Below are 19,204 nucleotides of genomic sequence, written 5' to 3' on the forward strand. Positions count from 1 at the left end.
ATCTTCACATTCAAAATAGCCCTGTGGTGCAATCCTCCTTCAGAACAGGACGCCTGAATCTCCCTCTTCCCAACAAAAATGAATACATCAGGAATATAGTTAGGCTCAGCATTCTTGCCCTTCATCATGAGTAACCAAATATTGAAAGACTGCGCAACACGCAATGTTGCTTTTACTGAAATGAATGTCTACATTAATTAAAATGGGGTCAGGAAACATGCCGGGAGGGGGAGGTATTCCTTATGAAACCAGACCGAATTCAAGAGATCTGGCTTCACAAACTACCGTACGTACGCCAGCCGAGCGTTCCCATTGTTTTGATGCTCAATAGAAGCTCAGTTGCTACAGCTCTGTCGCTCCCATCCATGTCTGTCATATCAGATGAGTATGCCTCTCGTCACTGTAAATGGGCACTGAGAAAGAGAGGCAGAATTGTGCCAGCAAGCCGGCCAGCGTGCTATCTAATGCAAGATGGAATCCTTGCAAGCCAATGGGCACAGGGTGAACTAGAATCACACTGATCTGTGCCCAAGTTAACAGCTGTAAGCTTCTCAAAGAATGGGATGAAAGTGTCAAATAGCGGACAGCGCTCTTTTTCAAAACCAAAACAAAAAATCAAGTTCGTATTTTATTTGCATACAAAAATATATTTAACCAAAAAAAAAAGCATTTACATTAGCTATATAAAATTACAAACCTTTTTGTCAGCTCTTTTAAATTAATGTTAAGCTATATCTTATGAAAAAGTATGGCATCAGCAAATTTGTTATTTGAAGAGAAAGTTACAAGAGTCGTCACGGTTAAAAGTGGAAGAGCAGATGGCAGGTTGCACGCTTGGGAGATGAGGGTCTCCGTCTGTGTCTTCGTCGTAGGGAACAGGATCAGCCCAGACTCAACCTCATCCTTTTGTAGGCCAGTTTCATGCAAAAACAGTTGCTTCACATACCTATAAGAACATAAGGCAGGGCAGGTATTAAAATGGCTTGCTGTCATGGACTCAAATGTATTTTTGGGGTCAGTTAACTTAAACCTCTACGACAGCAAGATAACCTCGCTAAGGTCACACACCGTTGCTGGGAAGGTTCACAAGTTATACCAACAAGGAGTAATCACTCCAGCCCTTATGGCCAAGCTGAGGATGCAATGGGGACAAGTAGGCGAGGGCCGGCTCACCCATGAGACCAGGTGAGGCAATTGGCCTCAGGTGGCAGAATCCATAGGAGCAGATCCGGCGGGATGCATTCCTCGCTGCTGCCATGGTGACAGCAATGGCTGTGGCGCCACTTTTGGGGGGGGTCACACCTGCCTCCTGCTCAGCCTCCCTCTCCCCCCAGGCCGCCTCTATAGTGGCCTCTCAATGAATAGCAGGTACTGGGGGTCTCCTCCCATGCCTAGGAAGGAAATGGCAAGGGCTGCCCTCTGGGGTCTTCTCCTGGGCTCTGCACACACCCAGAGTGATTCAGAGCAGGTCCCTTTCCCCCTGCAGCGACCTCTGATTCCCACTTCAACTGTTGAGTAAGGTTGGTTGGATTTCCCCCTTGTTTCCGATGTAGATCTTTGCTCGCCCCTTCTTCCCTGGCAGACAGACGCCATTTTGTGGTTTGCCTCAGCTGTCTAAAGTAGATTCCGGTTTTCCCCTGGTATTCATGCCCAGGATCTGAGAGGTGAGGCTGCAGCAATAAAGGAATTTGAGTCTAGTTGCCCATTAGCCTGACTTACTTGCCAAGGTCCTATCAAGATCAGCGATAAAATCTTCTAATTCTTTTGTGTCTCCAAGCTTTCCTGGAAAAACAAGCCCAAGATTGATATGGTGCTTTATGGTGCATGTCTAAATAAATAACAACGAACATTTAAAGACACAAAGTCATGAGTTTTCCAGAGTTCTAATGCCACTTGAGAAATTATTCACAGGCAACCCAAAGTAACTTACAAAAATAAAGCAACTACATCCATCCACCAAAACCCAGCAAAGAACATAACATTAAAACATCCCACCCACTAATTTGTCCTAATATGCACAAGCCTATGCAGTATCAACATTTTTGCAAAGTAATTTTTCAAAATATAATGAATTTTTGTACATTATTTTCACTAATGCTATATATGCATTTCTATGCACACTTTACTGCAGTGAATGCAGTTTTATTTCCCATTACTTTATAGATCCTAAAGGTTCTGCCTTGGCATGGAAACAAATTGAGCACTAGCAGAAATGAGGTCCGTAATGCGATCCTGAAGCACAGGCAAACACTGTCTTTGTAGGGCAGAAGCAGGTGTCCAATGGCCACCATCCCATGGAAAAAAGGGCCTGGAGCCACATGGGAGCTTAGAGGCCAAAGAGGGTGGTTCCTAAGGATAAATTCCTCTCTAGCCTGCACATTCTGATGTCCAGTCTCTGAGCTCGTGGTGATCTTTTCTTCCTCCTCACAGTGGGAGCTTAATCAAGTCAATCCAGGAGTTTGGGGGGTGATTGTGGATTATCTCTACAACACAGGATAAGGTACATGGATGCTCAGCATAAACGTTTGCTTATAAACACACCTGTGCTATTCAGAATTGTATTACCTTTGCGAGAAGCTATTGTTGGAGTAGACACAGCTGGAGGAGACAGCGCTGGGGAATTTAGCTTTCCGTCACTGAAACCGAAACTATTTCTGCAGAGTGAATCTGCACCTGCAACAAAAACATATCAAGCATTTAGGGCAGGAAAATCTGTAGCAGCAGTTGCCCCCTTCCTCAACCCCCTCCCACCACCAGAGAGAGAACGGATGACTATACCCATGCCATTCTGCTAGTGCTGCAAAATTTGATTACCCCGTAGACTTAATCAATGAGAGCTGATTAAAATCCCTTCACCACCACCCCAAATAAATGAGAAAAAAGAAGCAACAGATTCCTGAAGTGTTTCAAAGTTAACTCTCTGTGTGCTTATCCTGGCTCCCCTCCCAAATCTTCAACAGAGGCTCTTACATGTAAAAAAAAAAGGGGGGGGTGAGCTTTATTCACAGCCTGCAAGGAACGAAATCAGTGACAGATAGTCTGAGGCGCAGCTATAGACGACAAGAGACGGCATCAGGGTTCCAAGATGGGATAAAAGTCACCAAGATGTCTTAATAATTGTTACATCCCTCCCTCCCGCTAATAATAGTAATAATAATAATAATAATAATAATAATAATAATAATAATAAAATATTTATATCCCGCCCTTTCCGGTTCAAAAACCGGGCTCAAATTTAAAACACTTAATTGTAAAAGCAGCATAAAATACAGTACAAAAACATGAATAACAATAAAATTCAATGTTCAAAAATCAATTTAGGGGAAATCCATCTAATAAATATTAGATAATCACCAAGGCTAACTGGCCAGCGGGGAGGCCAGGGGAGAATTAGCTGTGGGGTCTCAGAGCGGGTAATCTTCATAAAAGGGGAGGGGGAGGGAAGGGAATGGAATGGAAATAAAAGATCAGGCTGAATTCAAATTAAAGGCCAGGCGGAATAGCTCTGCCTTACAGGCCCAACAGAAGGAGGTTAAATCCTGAAGGGCCCTGGTCTCATGGGACAGGGCATTCCACCAGGTCGGAGCCATCACTGAGAAGGCCCTGGCCTTAAAGGTAAGGTGGTGTGTTCACTCGCAAAACTCCCTATGAGACGGGTGCGTTCGAAAGTGTGCGTCTGTTGCCCATGGCAGAAGCAGTGGCAAGTTATTGGTGGCGGGGGGGGGGTCAACTCCTCTGGTTCTCATTGCTCCTCCAGCTGTGCAGCCTCGCCTCCCAGCTTGCTAGGAAATATGGCTGCTGTGTGGATGGGGCAGGAGAGTGAGCCAGTAGGCCTGCCTCTAAAGGCAAAGGAAGCCCCCGCCCTCTCAGGCTGCCCCCCACATCCTCCCAGCGGCGTAGCGTGGGTTGTCAGCACCCGGGGCAAGGCAAGTAATTTGCGCCCCCTAGCCCGGGGCAAGGCAAGTAATTTGCGCCCCTAACCCCTAACCTGCCGCTGCCAGCTTCTTCTTGCTGCTGCCTGGGCTGGGGTATTTACGGTAAGGTAGCCACGGCGGCAGCGGCGGGTCCGTGTCAGGTGATCTGAGGCGAGTTGCCGCTGGCGCTGCCGCCCAAACGACGCCGCTTGCCCAGAGGAGGAGGAGGGCAGAGAGGCGAGGAAAATGCAACATGGCCCAGCAGCTGCAGCAGCAGCAGCGGCGGCGGCGGAGCTGTGAGGAGGGGCTGCCTGGCGCGCCCTCCGCGGCCCTGACGCATGGGGACCGCGGCAAGTGCTGACAGCCGCTGCCTGCCGGACGCCTTCAGCCCGGACGCGCGCACAGCTCGTCGGTTCCGCGAGACATGGGGCTCTGCTACAGCCTGCGCCCGAGGCTCTTCGGCGACTCCGGAGGCGGCGAGTGCCCCCCCCCAGATGTTGCACCTGGTGCGGCTGGGCCCCCCTGCACCCCCCACGCTACGCCGCTGCATCCTCCTCTCCTTTCTCATCTGACAGCAACTGTCACCCGAGCCAGCTGGAAGGTTGTGCAATCTTCTTCACTGGAGGTTTTTGAACAGAAGTTAGGAGTCCATCTGTCAGGGATTATTATTTAGCTGTGGTTCTTGCGTTCCAGAGTCTTGGATTTAGAAGGTCTTTGGAGGGGGGGTTCCCTTACAGCTCTCTGATTCTATGAAATGCAACAGTGAAATTACCTGGAGGAACAATGTTTGAATTCTCAAGCGATAAGAAGCCATGCACTTATTGTGAGATGATAAGCTTCCTCTACGCACCCACGATGTGTCCTGCCCTGCCCCCCCCCCCCCCCCCGCCAAGAGATTCTGATCTGCAGCTAGATGGATTTCTACCTGAGCAGCTATTTGGAATGCTTGAAAAGGCAAAATTAGCACGGGAATTGTTCCGTCGGCTTATCTGAATGCCAGAACTGACTGCAAGGTTTGAAACGACCACGGTAAATCACAAGACGTTTCAGGACAATGGCAGCAACTGACAATGGCAGCGTGGCTTCGAAGGCATTCTCAAGATTTAATGCTGTTTGACTTTTGTGCTTCAGTCTTAATGCTCCTTCTGTCTCTACCAGCTGCTCTCTGCCTCTTTGGCTGTGGTTGATGCACAGCAGCTCATAAAAGGTTTCTTCTGCTGTCGGCTTGCTTGCTTCTTCTAAGGGAATGAAATAGGCTAGGTGGGCAAGTGGGTGAAAATATTTAATGTACTCTTGCATGCAGCAGACATCCCATTGAACCCAACACAACTAGCTACAGTATGTGGGTTTATTTACACTTCTGTTCGTCCTTCGTGCAGTTCGGAGAGGTTTGCATAAAGCTCCTGTTCACTAACAAGGCTGAGATTTCCCCCCAAACCTCTCCAGGCCCCTATGTAAATTGCTATTACGGGCTCCATGCCCACAGAAGTACAGGTCTAGAAACAGGCTGAGGATTTTAAGGGGCTGAAAAGCTCCCCTCCATCCGAGTGTCTATTAAAATAGGAATCTAATTGATCCGTGTGGATTTGTGTGCTTTTGGCCAGACACATGAAAGCATGCGCTGCCCAGGCTGATTAGATCTGATGCAGCTTGGATGTGCTGAAAACAAACTTCTGCCTTTGTGCCATTTGATAGTATAACAAAAAATGCCCTTTTTCCCTTATGGGGTATCCAAGAGCCCATATAGAGTCCTTACATAGGTTCCCTATTGGTAGGAGAAGATAACAGAGGCCAACCAGGGAATATTGAGAAGCAAAGCATCTAGTAAGCCTGATCTTTATTGATCTGTTGCAACAGGGTGCTCTCCTCACCCGCAGGAAAGAGGAGGGACCCAGAAAAATGGCGTGCAAGGTCTTATAAAGACTTTTGAAATTGCCACCCTGTAGATCAAGACCCCCCCAGAAACATCATACCTACATCACAGAAAAGGCCATCTAAAACAGAAATTTCGATATTGTTTTCTCCTGTTGTTGTTTATCTCCTGTCTGGCAGGTTACTTGATTGGATTGCCTGGGGAGCCTGGCCAGTCTTTTGTAATGATAAATACTTAGTTCCTGGGCCAGGTCACAGGCTCACACCCTATTCATATCTTAAATGTGCCCTTAAGACAGGATTTGTGAGGAAAGAGACAACGGGGAGGTTTCCCACTTTGACCTTGCAGAGAAAACATTTGCTCAGTTTAGGAATCAAAATGGTTCCAGGTCGGTCTTCCTGTGCTGATCTATGTACGTGCGGTTATGAACATTGCCATATATCTAAGACCTCAAAATTCCTATCACAATAGGGAGCAAGATCTTCGTGGTCTGATGGCACGGCAGAGAAAACAAAAGGTTCAGATAACTGGCAAATATTTAACCAACTCCATGTTGTCAGCTCCACTCGGTTTTTAATCACCCCTTCCACATTCTGAGCTCCCATAATAGCAACACTCCTGAAATCATGCTATTTATTAGGTGAACATATAGAGGGTTTTTTCAAAGATTCTTGTTCCTATGGCTATATGGGCGCTGGACTACAAAAGCTAGTAGAGAATGAAAGATGAAACTGGGTATTTTAAAAATGAAACGCACAAAGACAAGACAGACAACATTTTGAAAAGTGGCAAGATGGACTATGCTGCAACCTGGAAGTCTGCTCCTCAGGGTAGCATTTTCTTTTTAATAATAATAAAAATTAAATAAATGAACTTCAGCAGAACCTGAAGGATACCCCACAACAGCGCAATCTGCCTTGGAGAGGCAACTTTAAGCATTTTTAAACCATCCAATGTGCAGAAATCAATATGTTGATGACAAGAAGCTCTAATTCCCCATTACAGTTGCTTTCATAGCTTCTGTCCGCATATATAGTAGGAATAACTGAGGAGAAATGTGAGGCTGCTGAACATAATTTTCTTTTCCCAATACAAAATGGTTTTCTGTCAAGGTAAATCTACAACCTGAGGATGATATTCCGGTGGAAACAGTAAGAAGCACATTGGGGGGAAATGACCCTCCATTTCCCCCCCCCCCCATGTCCTGATCTTTTATATGGATTTTTTGTATTGTATATGGATTTTTTGTATTGTATTACGCCTCTAAATCCACATGTAGTAATATCTCATGCTCCAACATAATCCATTTTTTATCAATCTTTCTCTGAATAAAGCTGAGTTGCCTCAGCTGAAAAGCACCATAATACATAATCTCCATCTGCCCCTTTCCAATTTTCTGCTGGCCAATTCAGGTTACTTTTTATGAAATGCAAAAACAGGCATAATTTTGGGCCATTGTTTCAAACTACCTGTTTGGAGAGGGGTGGGGAGAACTTGAAACAAAAAGAGTAAGTTCTGAAGTATCATAATATGTGCCGCCACAACTCTTCCTAAAGCTGTTAATTTTTTCCATCTACTCATGCCCTTTAAAAATTTTTTCACTAAAAGAACAATTTAAAGCATGTAATTTATTCAAGTTTCAGGGTATCCAGATTCCAGGTACTGTATTGGAAATCCTTATGACATTGTGGAATATTTATCCATTCTTTTAGGCGCATTTAATCATTGGGGGTATACTGAAATATGTTATTTAAGATGTATCCCAAAAGCCAGGTATTTCAAATCCACAAGGTTTTTCGACAATGCTTGTAAGATATCCTACACCATTTGAGTCATGCAAATCATATCATCTGCATAGAGGTTCAGGATATACTATTCTCCCTCCCTCCTGTAACCCCTTCCATTTCTATCATTATGCATGGCTATTTCCAAAGGCTCCAGGGAAAGGGGAAAGAGCTGTGAGCATAAGGGAAATCTCTGATGACCCACATCAGACTTATTGGTATGAACTACTGCAAAATTGGCACTATGCGATGCTTTGATTGAGGCTACAAAATTATTTCCTAATTAGAATTTTTCAACTATCTAAAGCATTAAAAAAAAAAAAAAAAGACTGCTGCAATGCACTTTATGTGGGGCTGCCCTTGAAGATGAAGTTGTAACTGTCATCAGCTGAAGGGAGCACGGCTCTACACACCAGCCCCCTGATGTTCCAAGTACCATGTCATACCAAACAGTTAGCTTTTTGGCTATACTCTCTCTCTTCAACCCTCTTGGATCCATACATCTGCTACAGCGAGTGCTAGCATGGGGATTCGATTCCTGGAATGTATCATTTAATATTTAGCATCACCCCAGATAGAATGTGGGCACCAAGTGTCCCAACCATGTCCTTTGCCTCATCTGACTCCTGATGTCAGTCGCACTAACTTTGGTGGCTCAGACTACGAAAAATTCTAAGGAAAGTATCGTCAAGCCCAGTTCTTCGAATGTGGATTCAAGTTCCTAAGCAGATTCAGCCCTGCTTTGGCTGAAGCAAAACTTACTTAATGAAGGGTTTGAAGTACAGAAAGATGGATGCTTACCTTGGCAGGCAAAATAATTCATGGTTAGCTCCAGTTATTTCTATTCCAGACTTCAGCGAAACCTCAAGAGATCTACTTACACGCAGGACTGCCTCCCTCTTAAGCAACAGTTAGTTATTACACTAGTCGAAAGGGCAGTGGAAGAACACTCAGAGTTTCCTTTTAGAGCAAAAAGGGAAGAAATTACCATGCAATTATTTTTAAACAACACATTTATTCTGGAACAGCTGTACTCAACTTTTTTTTCTGACTAGGGACCCACCTTTAGTCCACTGTGGGACCCGATTTTTAACTTTATACCATATAAGCTACAGAGTGATAGCAGTGCTGCTGAAACCCACTTTAGGTCAGACCGTGCCTCACTAATGAGTGGAAAACCAGTGTCCTAGAAGACAACCCTTAATACTTAGTGTTATAGCAGCAAGTCAGCCTGCATCTTTGACTTAAACGTATTCTTGCACGCCAGTCCAACTTCCAAGCAGTGCAAGATTCCATGGGATTGTATTTCCTTTGAGAATGAGGCACTGTGGAGTCCTAATGATATATGGTTTATTTACACGTACAGTGGTATCTCAGGTTAAGTACTAAATTCATTCTGGAGGTCCGTTCTTAACCTGAAACTGTTCTTAACCTGAAGCACCACTTTAGCTAATGGGGCCTCCTGCTGCCGCTGCGCTGCCGGAGCACAATTTCTGTTCTCATCCTGAAACAAAGTTCTTAACCTGAGGTAATATTTCTGGGTTAGTGGAGTCTGTAACCTGAAGCGTATGTAACCTGAGGTACCACTGTATATACAATCTGAGCCGTCAGTGGAGGGCTTCACACATGCCCAGGAGAGAGGTAAAAGGTAAAGGACCCCTGGATGGTTAAGTTCAGTCAAAGGCAACTCTGGGGTGTGGCGCTCATCTTGCTTTCAGGCCGAGGGAGCCGGTGTTTGTCCACAAGCTTTCCGGGTCATGTGGCCAGCCGGACTAAATCGCTTCTGGCACAACAGGACACTGTGACAGAAGCCAGAGCAAACGGAAATGCCGTTTACCTTCCTGCTGCAGTGGTACCTACTTATCTTCTTGCACTTTGACGTGCTTTTGAACTGCTAGGTTGGCAGGAGCAGGGACAGAGCAATGGGAGCTCACCCTGTCACGGGGATTTGAACCGCCGACCTTCTGATCAGCAAGCCCTAGGCTCTGTGGTTTAACCCACAGCGCCACCCGCTACACAGATGTAAAAACTAGGTCAGGATATGCACTTGGCTTTTAAAGTGGTACACATCCTGTGAAACAATAATGAACCCTAACGTTTAAACAAACTACTCAACAGGTGTGCACTGGGGCGACGGCCCCCGTGGGACTCCCCATGCTACACCTCTGGGGATTTTTTATATGCATCGCAACCAGCATCTCTCTATGCAAACAAAACCAAAACTCATTCAAAATGGTCTAACATGGAATAGAAGACACCAGTGCTTTTGCCAGAGACATGCTTTGCAGGTTTGTTGCAGCAAAATACCAAGACCTTGTCATTATCAATAGGTGGGCAAGGTTGACGTACCCTTCTATTATTCAGAGATGGAAGTCTACAGATGCAGTTCTAAGCTGTGTCAAGTTGGATTTAGTCCTATAGCTTTGTGCCACAAAAGCACAATCCATCTTTGGTGGAATTCCACTGACTGAATTCAGCATGAAAGCATGGAGAGACCAAACTTGGCTGTTGAGCCAAGAATAAATTATGTCTAACATCCAATCAAGTGGCAGTCATCCAAAAGCCCAGAGGAGGGCAACCAAAATGGTCAAAGGCCTGGAAACGATGCCTTATGAGGAACGGCTAAGGGAGCTGGGCATGTTTAGCCTGGAGAAGAGGAGGTTAAGGGGTGATATGATAGCCATGTTCAAATATATAAAAGGATGTCACATAGAGGAGGGAGAAAGGTTGTTTTCTGCTGCTCCAGAGAAGCGGACACGGAGCAATGGTTCCAAACTACAAGAAAGAAGATTCCACCTAAACATTAGGAAGAACTTCCTGACAGTAAGAGCTGTTCGACAGTGGAATTTGCTGCCAAGGAGTGTGGTGGAGTCTCCTTCTTTGGAGGTCTTTAAGCAGAGGCTTGACAACCATATGTCAGGAGTGCTCTGATGGTGTTTCCTGCTTGGCAGGGAGTTGGACTCGATGGCCCTTGTGGTCTCTTCCAACTCTATGATTCTATGATTCAAACTTGAGACAGAAGAGTCAGCAGAACTAGCTAAATCTTCAGAGCATTTTACAATCCAGCACAATATCAAAGTTTCCAGGAGGATACAAGCCACAAAATCCATGCCTTCACAAGGTTACGCTCCAGTTCTGACAACGCCCCACTGAAATCTGTGCCATGAATTGGTAATTATTGGGCTGGGCAAACCTGTGGCCCTCCAGAGGTTGTTGGGCTCCAACTTCAATCCACCCTGACCACCAGCCATGCTGGCTGGGGCTGATCTGAGGTGGAGTTCAAGCAAAATCTGGCCAGATGTTCCCCACCCTTGGCCAAGTGCAGATGACACCCAAACTCTCTTTGAATCTGCAACTAGCTGTCCGTGTAAAACAGGGGTTGTCAACCTGGTCCCTACCACCCACTAGTGGGCATTTCAGGATTCTAGGTGGGCGGTAGAGGGTTCTAAGGCACAAGCTGAATCCTCCGTCCATCAAGCAATTTTACCATCAAGAAAGATGCATTAGTGGGTGGTAGGTATAAAAAGGTTGACTACCCCTGGTGTGTCCCATGGACTGCAAGAAGATCAAACACATCCATTCTTAAGGAAATTAGCCCTGAGTACTCACTGGAAGGACAGATCGTGAAGCTGAGGCTCCAATACTTTGGCCACCTCATGAGAAGAGACGACTCCCTGGAAAAGACCCTGATGTTGGGAAAGATGGAGGGCACAAGGAGATGGGGACGACAGAGGACGAGATGGTTGGACAGTGTTCTCGAAGCTACAAACATGAGTTTGACCAAACTGCGGGAGGAGGTGGAAGACAGGAATGCCTGGCGTGCTCTGGTCCATGGGGTCACGAAGAGTTGGACACGACTAAACGACTAAACAACAACAACAACCCCTGGTGTAGAGTATCAGGCCCCATGTGTGTCCTGAAGAGCGCATGAGGCCACCGACAAAAGTCCATAGCTGGGACTGTGGGGTTTGAAGGGAGGGGAATCAACTTTTCTGCATGAGTAGAAAGTCTTTCCATGACTGGCTCATTAATGTGTTACTGGAACACCACCTTTTTCCTCCATCTCCAATGTGAACATGCTGCTTTTGGCGTATTTACACACAGAGACTCAGACACCCACCAGCCTTGCTGGCATAAACTAGGCGTTTCCAGATGCAGGAGCTCTTAGGCATTAAGCGACCTGGTTCAGGAGAACCACACAGGAATGGCCAGTTCCAATTTGCTGCACAATCATGCACAACTTCCTTCTTTTGATCGTACTCCAGGCTTTTCTACTGTAGGTCTGCTGCCCAGCTATTCTTCCAGCAGTGAGGAAAGCTTGTTTGGATGTAAGCAAATACACCTTGATTCCAATCCAGGAAGAGAGACCGAGAAACGAGCAGCTAAGAATTACTACAAACACGTAGTATGAATTTAACTTACTTAATAAATACCCCTAGATCTCCCATTTATATTTCACAAGGACGTCTTACTAATGCTCCCCCCCCCCCATTTCATAGCATTTAAAGAAAACTGCAGACTACCAAAGAGCAAGACATGAAATACTCCTACTGACATTTTGCTTCTTTGTGAAAAAAACGTTGGGGAGAGTATCTATGTATCCTGAAAGCAAGTTGTTTTTAGTAACAACGGGTTGTTTGGAGTTACTTTAACTGGGGTTTGGGGAGATGACAGCAAGATTAAATTGCCAAAAGTGCTTACATTTTACTGATACTCAGCAGTGGCTTGGCTTGAACTAATTTAAATTATTTTTATTGATTAATATTGTACAATGTTTCACAGCACATTGGTGCACAGTAAGCATTTCATCTTCGTATAGAAAAGAATATATTGAAATAGAAATGAGACAGAAATACGTACTGGAACATTATTATAAGATTAATGTCTAAAATATTAGATTCCCTACTATTGTTCTGAAATTGCACATCTCAATCAATCAATACAGAACATATAGAATTAACCTTCTACATGGTAGTTGCAGTGACAATACTGTTTGCCCCCCAAATGGAAAACTCTATTATTGCCTCAGAGTAGTGACTGGATAAATAAGTTCTGGGAATTAGTTTTGATGTAAAAATTAACTGATTATTTTTGTAGCTAATGGTTCTGAAACCAAGGCATAACAGTCTTTAGTCGGTTCAGAATTGGATTTAGACAAATCTGAGCTTGCAGATCTGTTTAAAGCGCATGAACGCATCTTCTATACTTTGCTCCAAAGAAGGTCACAAGAGGAAATGGCCATATAGAGCATTTATAATAACTACACTCAACTCTTCTGCAAATTCTACATTGAAGAAAGAAAGGTTGCTGTGTAAGGAGAGACCACTGTTTGATCCCAAGGGCCAGAAGGCCTTGGGAGCTCCAGTGCCGGTAGCAGAGGTCCTCAAATTGGTGCTGCAGGGGAACCTCTGCTACCGGTCCTGCTCTGGAACCCATCACAATCACACATGGAGTGGGCAGGTCAAAGGCAAAGTGGGGAGGTTAGCTATCAAGACTCTCAGTTATCGATCCACTGCGCAATGCAGATGGTTACACAGACACAGTATAGTCACAGGCCCAGTCCCAAAACAGAGAGAGGGGGGATCTGTAGAAAGAGCTGGTCGAATGCTTTTCTTGGCTTGTGGTTAAGCTACTAGCTAGCAGAGATCAGAAGAAGCCGATATGAATCTGCAGGAAGCCAGAGGAGAGACTATGTGTAAGGTGGCTTGCTGTTCCATCCAATAAAAGTTGTTTACAGACAAAATACCACCTAGCAGCCTTCTTCTTTTTTTAATATTGCGGTTGCTGCAGATTTGTGTTTTTAGAGCATGTCTTCTTGTGGCCTGGCTTCTCCCACACTGACATTTCGCATAAGTGTTACCAAGGAAACGGCGGGGTAATGAATTTGGCACCACAATTTTGCTACAGAGACAAAAAGGGAAATAAACTTGTATTCAAAGAGGGAGAGTCGATGTTTGAACAGTACTGGACTGTGAGCGGCTGTAAATTTAGCAGTGTGTGTCACAGAAGGCCAAGGAGAAGAAGCAGTCATGACATCTGGGCATTTCCCTAGAATAAAGGCCCTCTCTATTAATCCTGCTACGCCTTTCGGATTTCTTTACAAAAGGTCATTGTCATTTCTTGATACTGCCATTCAAGAATACCAAGAAAGAAATCAAGGCATGTCCATGTAACTAGAAGTCTGCCTTCTCCCAATTTGATGAGGGTTTAAACACACCCAGACCCTGACTTGTCTTTTTATATACAGTGGTGCCTCGCAAGACGAAAAGAATCCGTTCCGTGAGTCTCTTCGTCTAGCGGTTTTTTCGTCTTGTGAGGCACCACTGTATATAATAGCGGATTAGCGCTATTAGCAGCTATTAGCGGCTTAGAAAAAGGGGGGGAGGGGAAAAACTCACAAGACTCGCAAGACGTTTTCGTCTTGCGAAGCAAGCCCATAGGGAAATTCGTCTTGCGAAGCGCCTCGAAAAACAGAAAACCCTTTCGTCTAGCGGGTTTTTCGTCTTGCGAGGCATTCGTCTTGCGGGGCACCACTGTACCATAATTGAAATACTTTATTGTCACTTGTACAACTTGCATACAGTGAGATTACATGAGCGCCCCCCCCCCCCCCCGCTCAGCTCTCTTAGTCTTAATTCCCCTTGTTTACTGAGGCACACCCACCAAACCCAAAAGTCAGTTGCCCTATTGTTATCTTTTCATTCAGCAGCCTAACAGCCAACTGATAAAAGCTGTTCTTTACCCTGTTGGTGCAACTAATCCTGCTTCTATATCTTCTGCCCGAGGGCAGGAGATCAAGAAAGTGCCGGCCAGGGTGTGAATCATCCCTGAGAATTTCCCTCCCTCTCCTGAGGCAACGTTCTTCTGCTATTTCATCCAGCGGATTCACGAGGACAGCCCATAATATCTTGTGCTGTATTCACCACCCTCTGTAGGCACTTCCTATCAGATGATGTGAAACCAGCGTACCACACCGTGATGCAGTATGAAAAGACACTTTCTATTGTGGACTGGTAGAAGGAGATCATCAAATGTTGATTGACATCGTTCTTCCACAATACTCTGAGGAGATGGATGTACACAACGATGGAGACCCTGTAGCCTTCCACATGTTGGTGGACTACAATTCCCATGATCCCTGGCTGGACCTGAAAGACCACAAGCTCCCCATCCCTGCCCTAGAGTTAAATCGTCTTCTTGAGAACCCAACAACCATCTTTGGTGATCTCCCTCGTTCTACCCACTCAACAGACTGGACATGGTGCTTTAGCCCCTATTTCATATGCTTTATTGTGGCAATATTTCAGGCATTATTAAATTTGGATTTTCACTGTTTCTTTGGAATATGATTGTGGTCAAACGACATCGTAGCAAGAAGGATGGTATTAAAAGTTGTCTGAATGGAAGCTGCGAGAGAAGGACAGGCTGGCTGGCAGGGCAACAGAAGTCTTTTTTCCAAATATTGCCTGTGTGGTTCCAAATATCTTCATACAGCAGCGGCACATTTGCTTTGTGTTTTCTTTTTTAAGAAACAGAATGTTTGAATTCTCATTTTGTGTGTGCTAAATTATGGCACACTGCAGATTTGGGAAATGATTTCTAGCCAGTGGGCTGGATGGCTATTTCCCCAAATCATTAGGTCCCTTTTGACAGGTAGGTAGGGTCACCCATCTGTCAGTCACCTGGTGCTACCAGAAGACCAGCCCCCTCAAATATTTTACTGGGGTGCGTGTGAAGGGACCTGGGACCCTAGGAATTGGCACTTATGGAACAAGTCTACAGCTGTGGTTTGAAGCAACTGCAACAACCCCGTTCTCTAGAGATCCCTCCAGATGTTCTGCCGTTCCATTGAAGAACGGGTGGGAGTACCCTGCTTATCTTTTCGGGATAATAGGACTTCAATACTGCGAGGCCCCTCACATGCAACACAGTGGAGTTGCTGCTTTTAGGCCTGGGCTATGTATCAACCCATATGGGACGCAGGTGGCGCTGTGGGTTAAAGCCTCAGCGCCTAGGACTTGCCGATCGAAAGGTCGGCGGTTCGAATCCCTGCGGCGGGGTGCGCTCCCGCTGCTCGGTCCCAGCGCCTGCCAACCTAGCAGTTCGAAAGCACCTCCGGGTGCAAGTAGATAAATAGGGACCGCTTACCAGCGGGAAGGTAAACGGCGTTTCCGTGTGCGGCTCTGGCTCGCCAGAGCAGCGATGTCACGCTGGCCACGTGACCCGGAAGTGTCTCCGGACAGCGCTGGCCCCTGGCCTCTTAAGTGAGATGGGCGCACAACCCCAGAGTCTGTCAAGACTGGCCCGTATGGGCAGGGGTACCTTTACCTTTACCTATGTATCAACCCATTGTCAGGACTGGTTTGAGGGCTAGAGCACAATGGCACTTCACCCAGAGGTTTATTGTCAAGCCTTAGTTTCCTTCCTCCCTGAGCCGGGTGCTGGCAGTGGGGGGAGCCGAGGCGGTTTCACATCAGCGCCACATGGGGACAGGGCCAAATGACGCTCCTTCCTTTTCAACATCACAATGGATCTCAGTTGGTTTGAGCGTGGTGCTGATAGCGCCAAGGTTGCCGTTTCGATACCCGAATGGATGATCCTTAACGTTCCTTGCAACTCTACAATTTTACAATCACTATTATCACATTCTTTAGCTGGTGACACATTGCGATGTTGGAAAGTTGATATTGCCCAGCCCTAGCTGCTTCCATGGCCAGTCATGGAGATTTTTTTAGCACTTTTCTATACAAGTCCATTCCAGTGAATTCTAGGGACTTAGGACTAGATCTCCCAACCACCAGAGTTTTAATGACACAAGATATATCACAATAAATATCGTCAGCAGGAAAAACACAGGCACAAAACAAAGCTGTGCTTTTGTTTCTGTTGGGTGGGGGTGTCTGTGTCCCTAGACAGGTAAAAATAGCTTTGAGAAGCATTCCTCTCTCAAGAACAAGTTGGGTAAACTAGCAGACGGCTTTGAGCAGCAAATTGCTGAAAGCAAATGTTTTTGAGCAGTTTATTCTCAAGTGCAGCAGTCAAGTCCCGGCTCTGCTATGAATGGCACTGAGCAAACTGTCAGAAAACGCATCTGTCGTAAAGGTGGGGTTTTTTGTTTTTAAATAAGAAACAATCTTGGGAGCCTATCAGAGCAGAGATGCAAAAGATAAAGGTCAAGCCAGCACCTTTTTCAGAAGAACACTGACACTAAGCGGCAGCACACCTGAGGTTCTCAAATGCATGGGGGGCGGGGGGGGGGAGGCTAAGTGCCAACCCGAAATTAAGTACATAGATGACCATTTGGAGCGGGCATCTCCTATTTGCCAAGGCAGGAAGAACAATAGTCAATTTCACAGGCCTGCACATGTATCCGCACATTTTAAACAAGCAAGCAAGATTCAGCGCACTAACATTCAAATGCCCAGGACAGGTGAAGCAGCCTCGTGTGTGGTCCATAGAGCTGGACTTGAAGGGGAACTGCAGCTGACACTCGGAGCCATTTCTGCTCTGGGCAATTGAATCCCCATCATTCATGCGCAGCACACGACCGTGTCGACTTCAGCTGGGGGGGCAGACGCGTGTCCGTCGAGCAAAAGCGACCGGGAGGAGGTGAGCCCAGGATCCCCGAGAGATCCTTGAGCCCAAGGCCGGCCGAGGGTCCCTTGAAGAGGGGCTGAAAGAAAGGGGAAGAGCTCCTCCCTCCTGGCAGCAGCAGAACATGGACTCACTCTGGGCGTCGAGGCGGAAGAGGGACTCCGGAGGCTCCTGGGCGCCGGGAGAGAAGGCGTCCAGCACGGCGTCGAACTCGCGCAGCTCCTCCGCCAGGTCTCCGGGAGCCCCGTCGAGAGAGCAGCGAGGACCCTCCGTCGCCGCCCGGCTCGGCGGCCGCCTGGCCGAGACGCTCCCGTCGGCGGAGAGACAGGCGCCGAGCTCCGCTGCTCCCCGACGCCCCGACGGCTCGAAGGCGCCCCAGGGCTGCTGCTCCTCCGGACGCTGCATGGCCGCCGGGCGGAGAGAGAGAGAGAGACGTCGAGCCACAGGCGCCCAATTCCCCCTCCGACGGAGCCGACAGGGAACCGCCGCCGCTGCCGTCGGGGAACGGGAGGCAGAGGCAGGGGCCGCCCACGGAGCCTTCTTCCCCGCCCCGTCTCTCTCTCTCTCTCTCTCTCTCTCTCTCTCTCTCTCTCTCTCCGGGGCCCCGCCCAGCGATGCCGGCTGCGAACCGCCCGACGGTCTTGGTGCGCGCAGGGCGGAGTACAAATGGGGATATCCGCGCGCGCGCGCGTGCAATTGCGGTTATCACCGATTAAACTGCAGGATGCTGTTCTGGTAAGTTTTCATTGGAGCAGCATATGCTCTGTATCGTGCGCGATTTCTCTTTGGTGCATTGCTCCCAATGTCTTCGGAATAAGAGTGTTTCTTGCAAATGCAGAAGGAACATAGCTGTCAGTTTACAGATTTGAAAATAAGGGATCAGCAGCCAAAATAAGGGATTTTGGTTTAGTTTATACAGAAATCCGCCACTGTTGGAGCCATGCTGCTTTTGCTGCCACTGACTGTGTTGGACTGTGATCCTAAGGGCAGTGGCGTAGCGTGGGTTATCAGCACCCGGGGCAAGGCAAGTAATTTGCGCCCCCTAACCCATGGATTTGCGCCCCCTAACCCGTGGATTTGCGCCCCCTAACCCGTGGATTTCCCTAACCCCCAGATGTTGCGCCCGGTGCGGCCGGCCCCCCCTGCACCCCCCACGCTACGCCACTGCCTAAGGGTCTACAACGCCGACCAAAGAAGAATGGCAGACAAAACCGATGAACGACGTCGAGATGGCAAAGCTTACAGGCAGAATTAGAAACCAGGAAGAGGAGCTCTTTAATAAAGAATGGGGAAAGTTTATAATTTAGTTGAAAAGCTATTGTAAAGAGTTACATACATTGGTAGGGTTGGCAGAAAACTTTGAACGATGGATGGACAAATGATTTATAAAAATAGAGTTATGAAAGGGATGCAGAGGGGGAAATCACTACATTAAGATGCTGCACTGGTTGGAGGAGATGCTAAGCAGCACGTCGGGGCTGCCGTCGTCCTGGTGCAAGGAGTTCCATTGGCCCTTCCCCACCTGAGAGAGAGGGAGGGAGGGAGGGAGACTCTCGCCCACGCCGCCCACGAGCCTGGCATGAGGTGGTTGCAGCGCCACGGCGGCCGCTGAAGCGCTGCCCTTCTGCATCCCTCCCCATCCCCTCCTCTTCCTCCTCCCTCAGGCCTCCCTCAGGAAGTCTCGCAAGAGAGGGGCTGCCTGCCCGCCCGCCCCCCATCTCCTCACGACGCGCCCCTGAGGGGGAAAAGGGAAAGATGGAGACATGGCAGCTTGTGCGCTCTCTCTCTCTCAAGGCGGAGGACCCCAATCCGCCGCTTTCCTCCCGAGCCGGGCGAGCATGAAATCCGGGAAATTTAAGGGACATCATCAATCCGGGACAGCAGCGGGACACGGCACTGGGATAAGGGAGTTTCCCGTCAAATATGGGACAGTTGACAGCTATGAGAAGGAAGGCTACAAGGAGTGGCCCCTCCAAGTGCTTTGCCTCCGTGCCCAAGGGGTCCACTTGCTATGCCCCCCACCCCCCAATGGAGCCAGG

At 47.4% G+C, this 19,204-nt stretch overlaps 1 protein-coding gene across 1 annotated transcript; it reads right to left on the minus strand.

Annotated features, from left to right (window-relative positions):
* Window positions 1-615: 615 nt before the first annotated feature.
* On the minus strand, window positions 616-17,721 carry RGCC (regulator of cell cycle). The gene is made up of 4 exons (XM_079983697.1): window positions 17,300-17,721; window positions 2,566-2,673; window positions 1,720-1,782; window positions 616-946 (listed from the first exon to the last, which is right to left on the minus strand). Exons 1-4 carry the CDS (start codon window positions 17,568-17,570, stop codon window positions 939-941), a joined length of 450 nt encoding a protein of 149 aa, XP_079839823.1. The 5' UTR covers window positions 17,571-17,721; the 3' UTR covers window positions 616-938.
* Window positions 17,722-19,204: the final 1,483 nt, after the last annotated feature.

Source organism: Podarcis cretensis (genome assembly GCF_951804945.1).
Source record: "Podarcis cretensis genome assembly, chromosome: 7".
Classification (NCBI taxonomy): Eukaryota; Metazoa; Chordata; class Lepidosauria; order Squamata; family Lacertidae; genus Podarcis; species Podarcis cretensis.

What these genes read in the sequence shown, in the direction of transcription:
- RGCC (XM_079983697.1), bottom strand. Translation starts at nt 17,570, where the DNA reads ATGCAGCGTCCGGAGGAGCAGCAGCCCTGGGGCGCCTTCGAGCCGTCG. An exon ending in CTTCCGCCTCGACGCCCAGA is followed by an intron (nt 2,674 to 17,299) that starts GTGAGTCCATGT and finishes TTTTTGTTGCAG; the next exon opens with GTGCAGATTCACTCTGCAGA. An exon ending in AACAATAGCTTCTCGCAAAG is followed by an intron (nt 1,783 to 2,565) that starts GTAATACAATTC and finishes TTGTTTTTCCAG; the next exon opens with GAAAGCTTGGAGACACAAAA.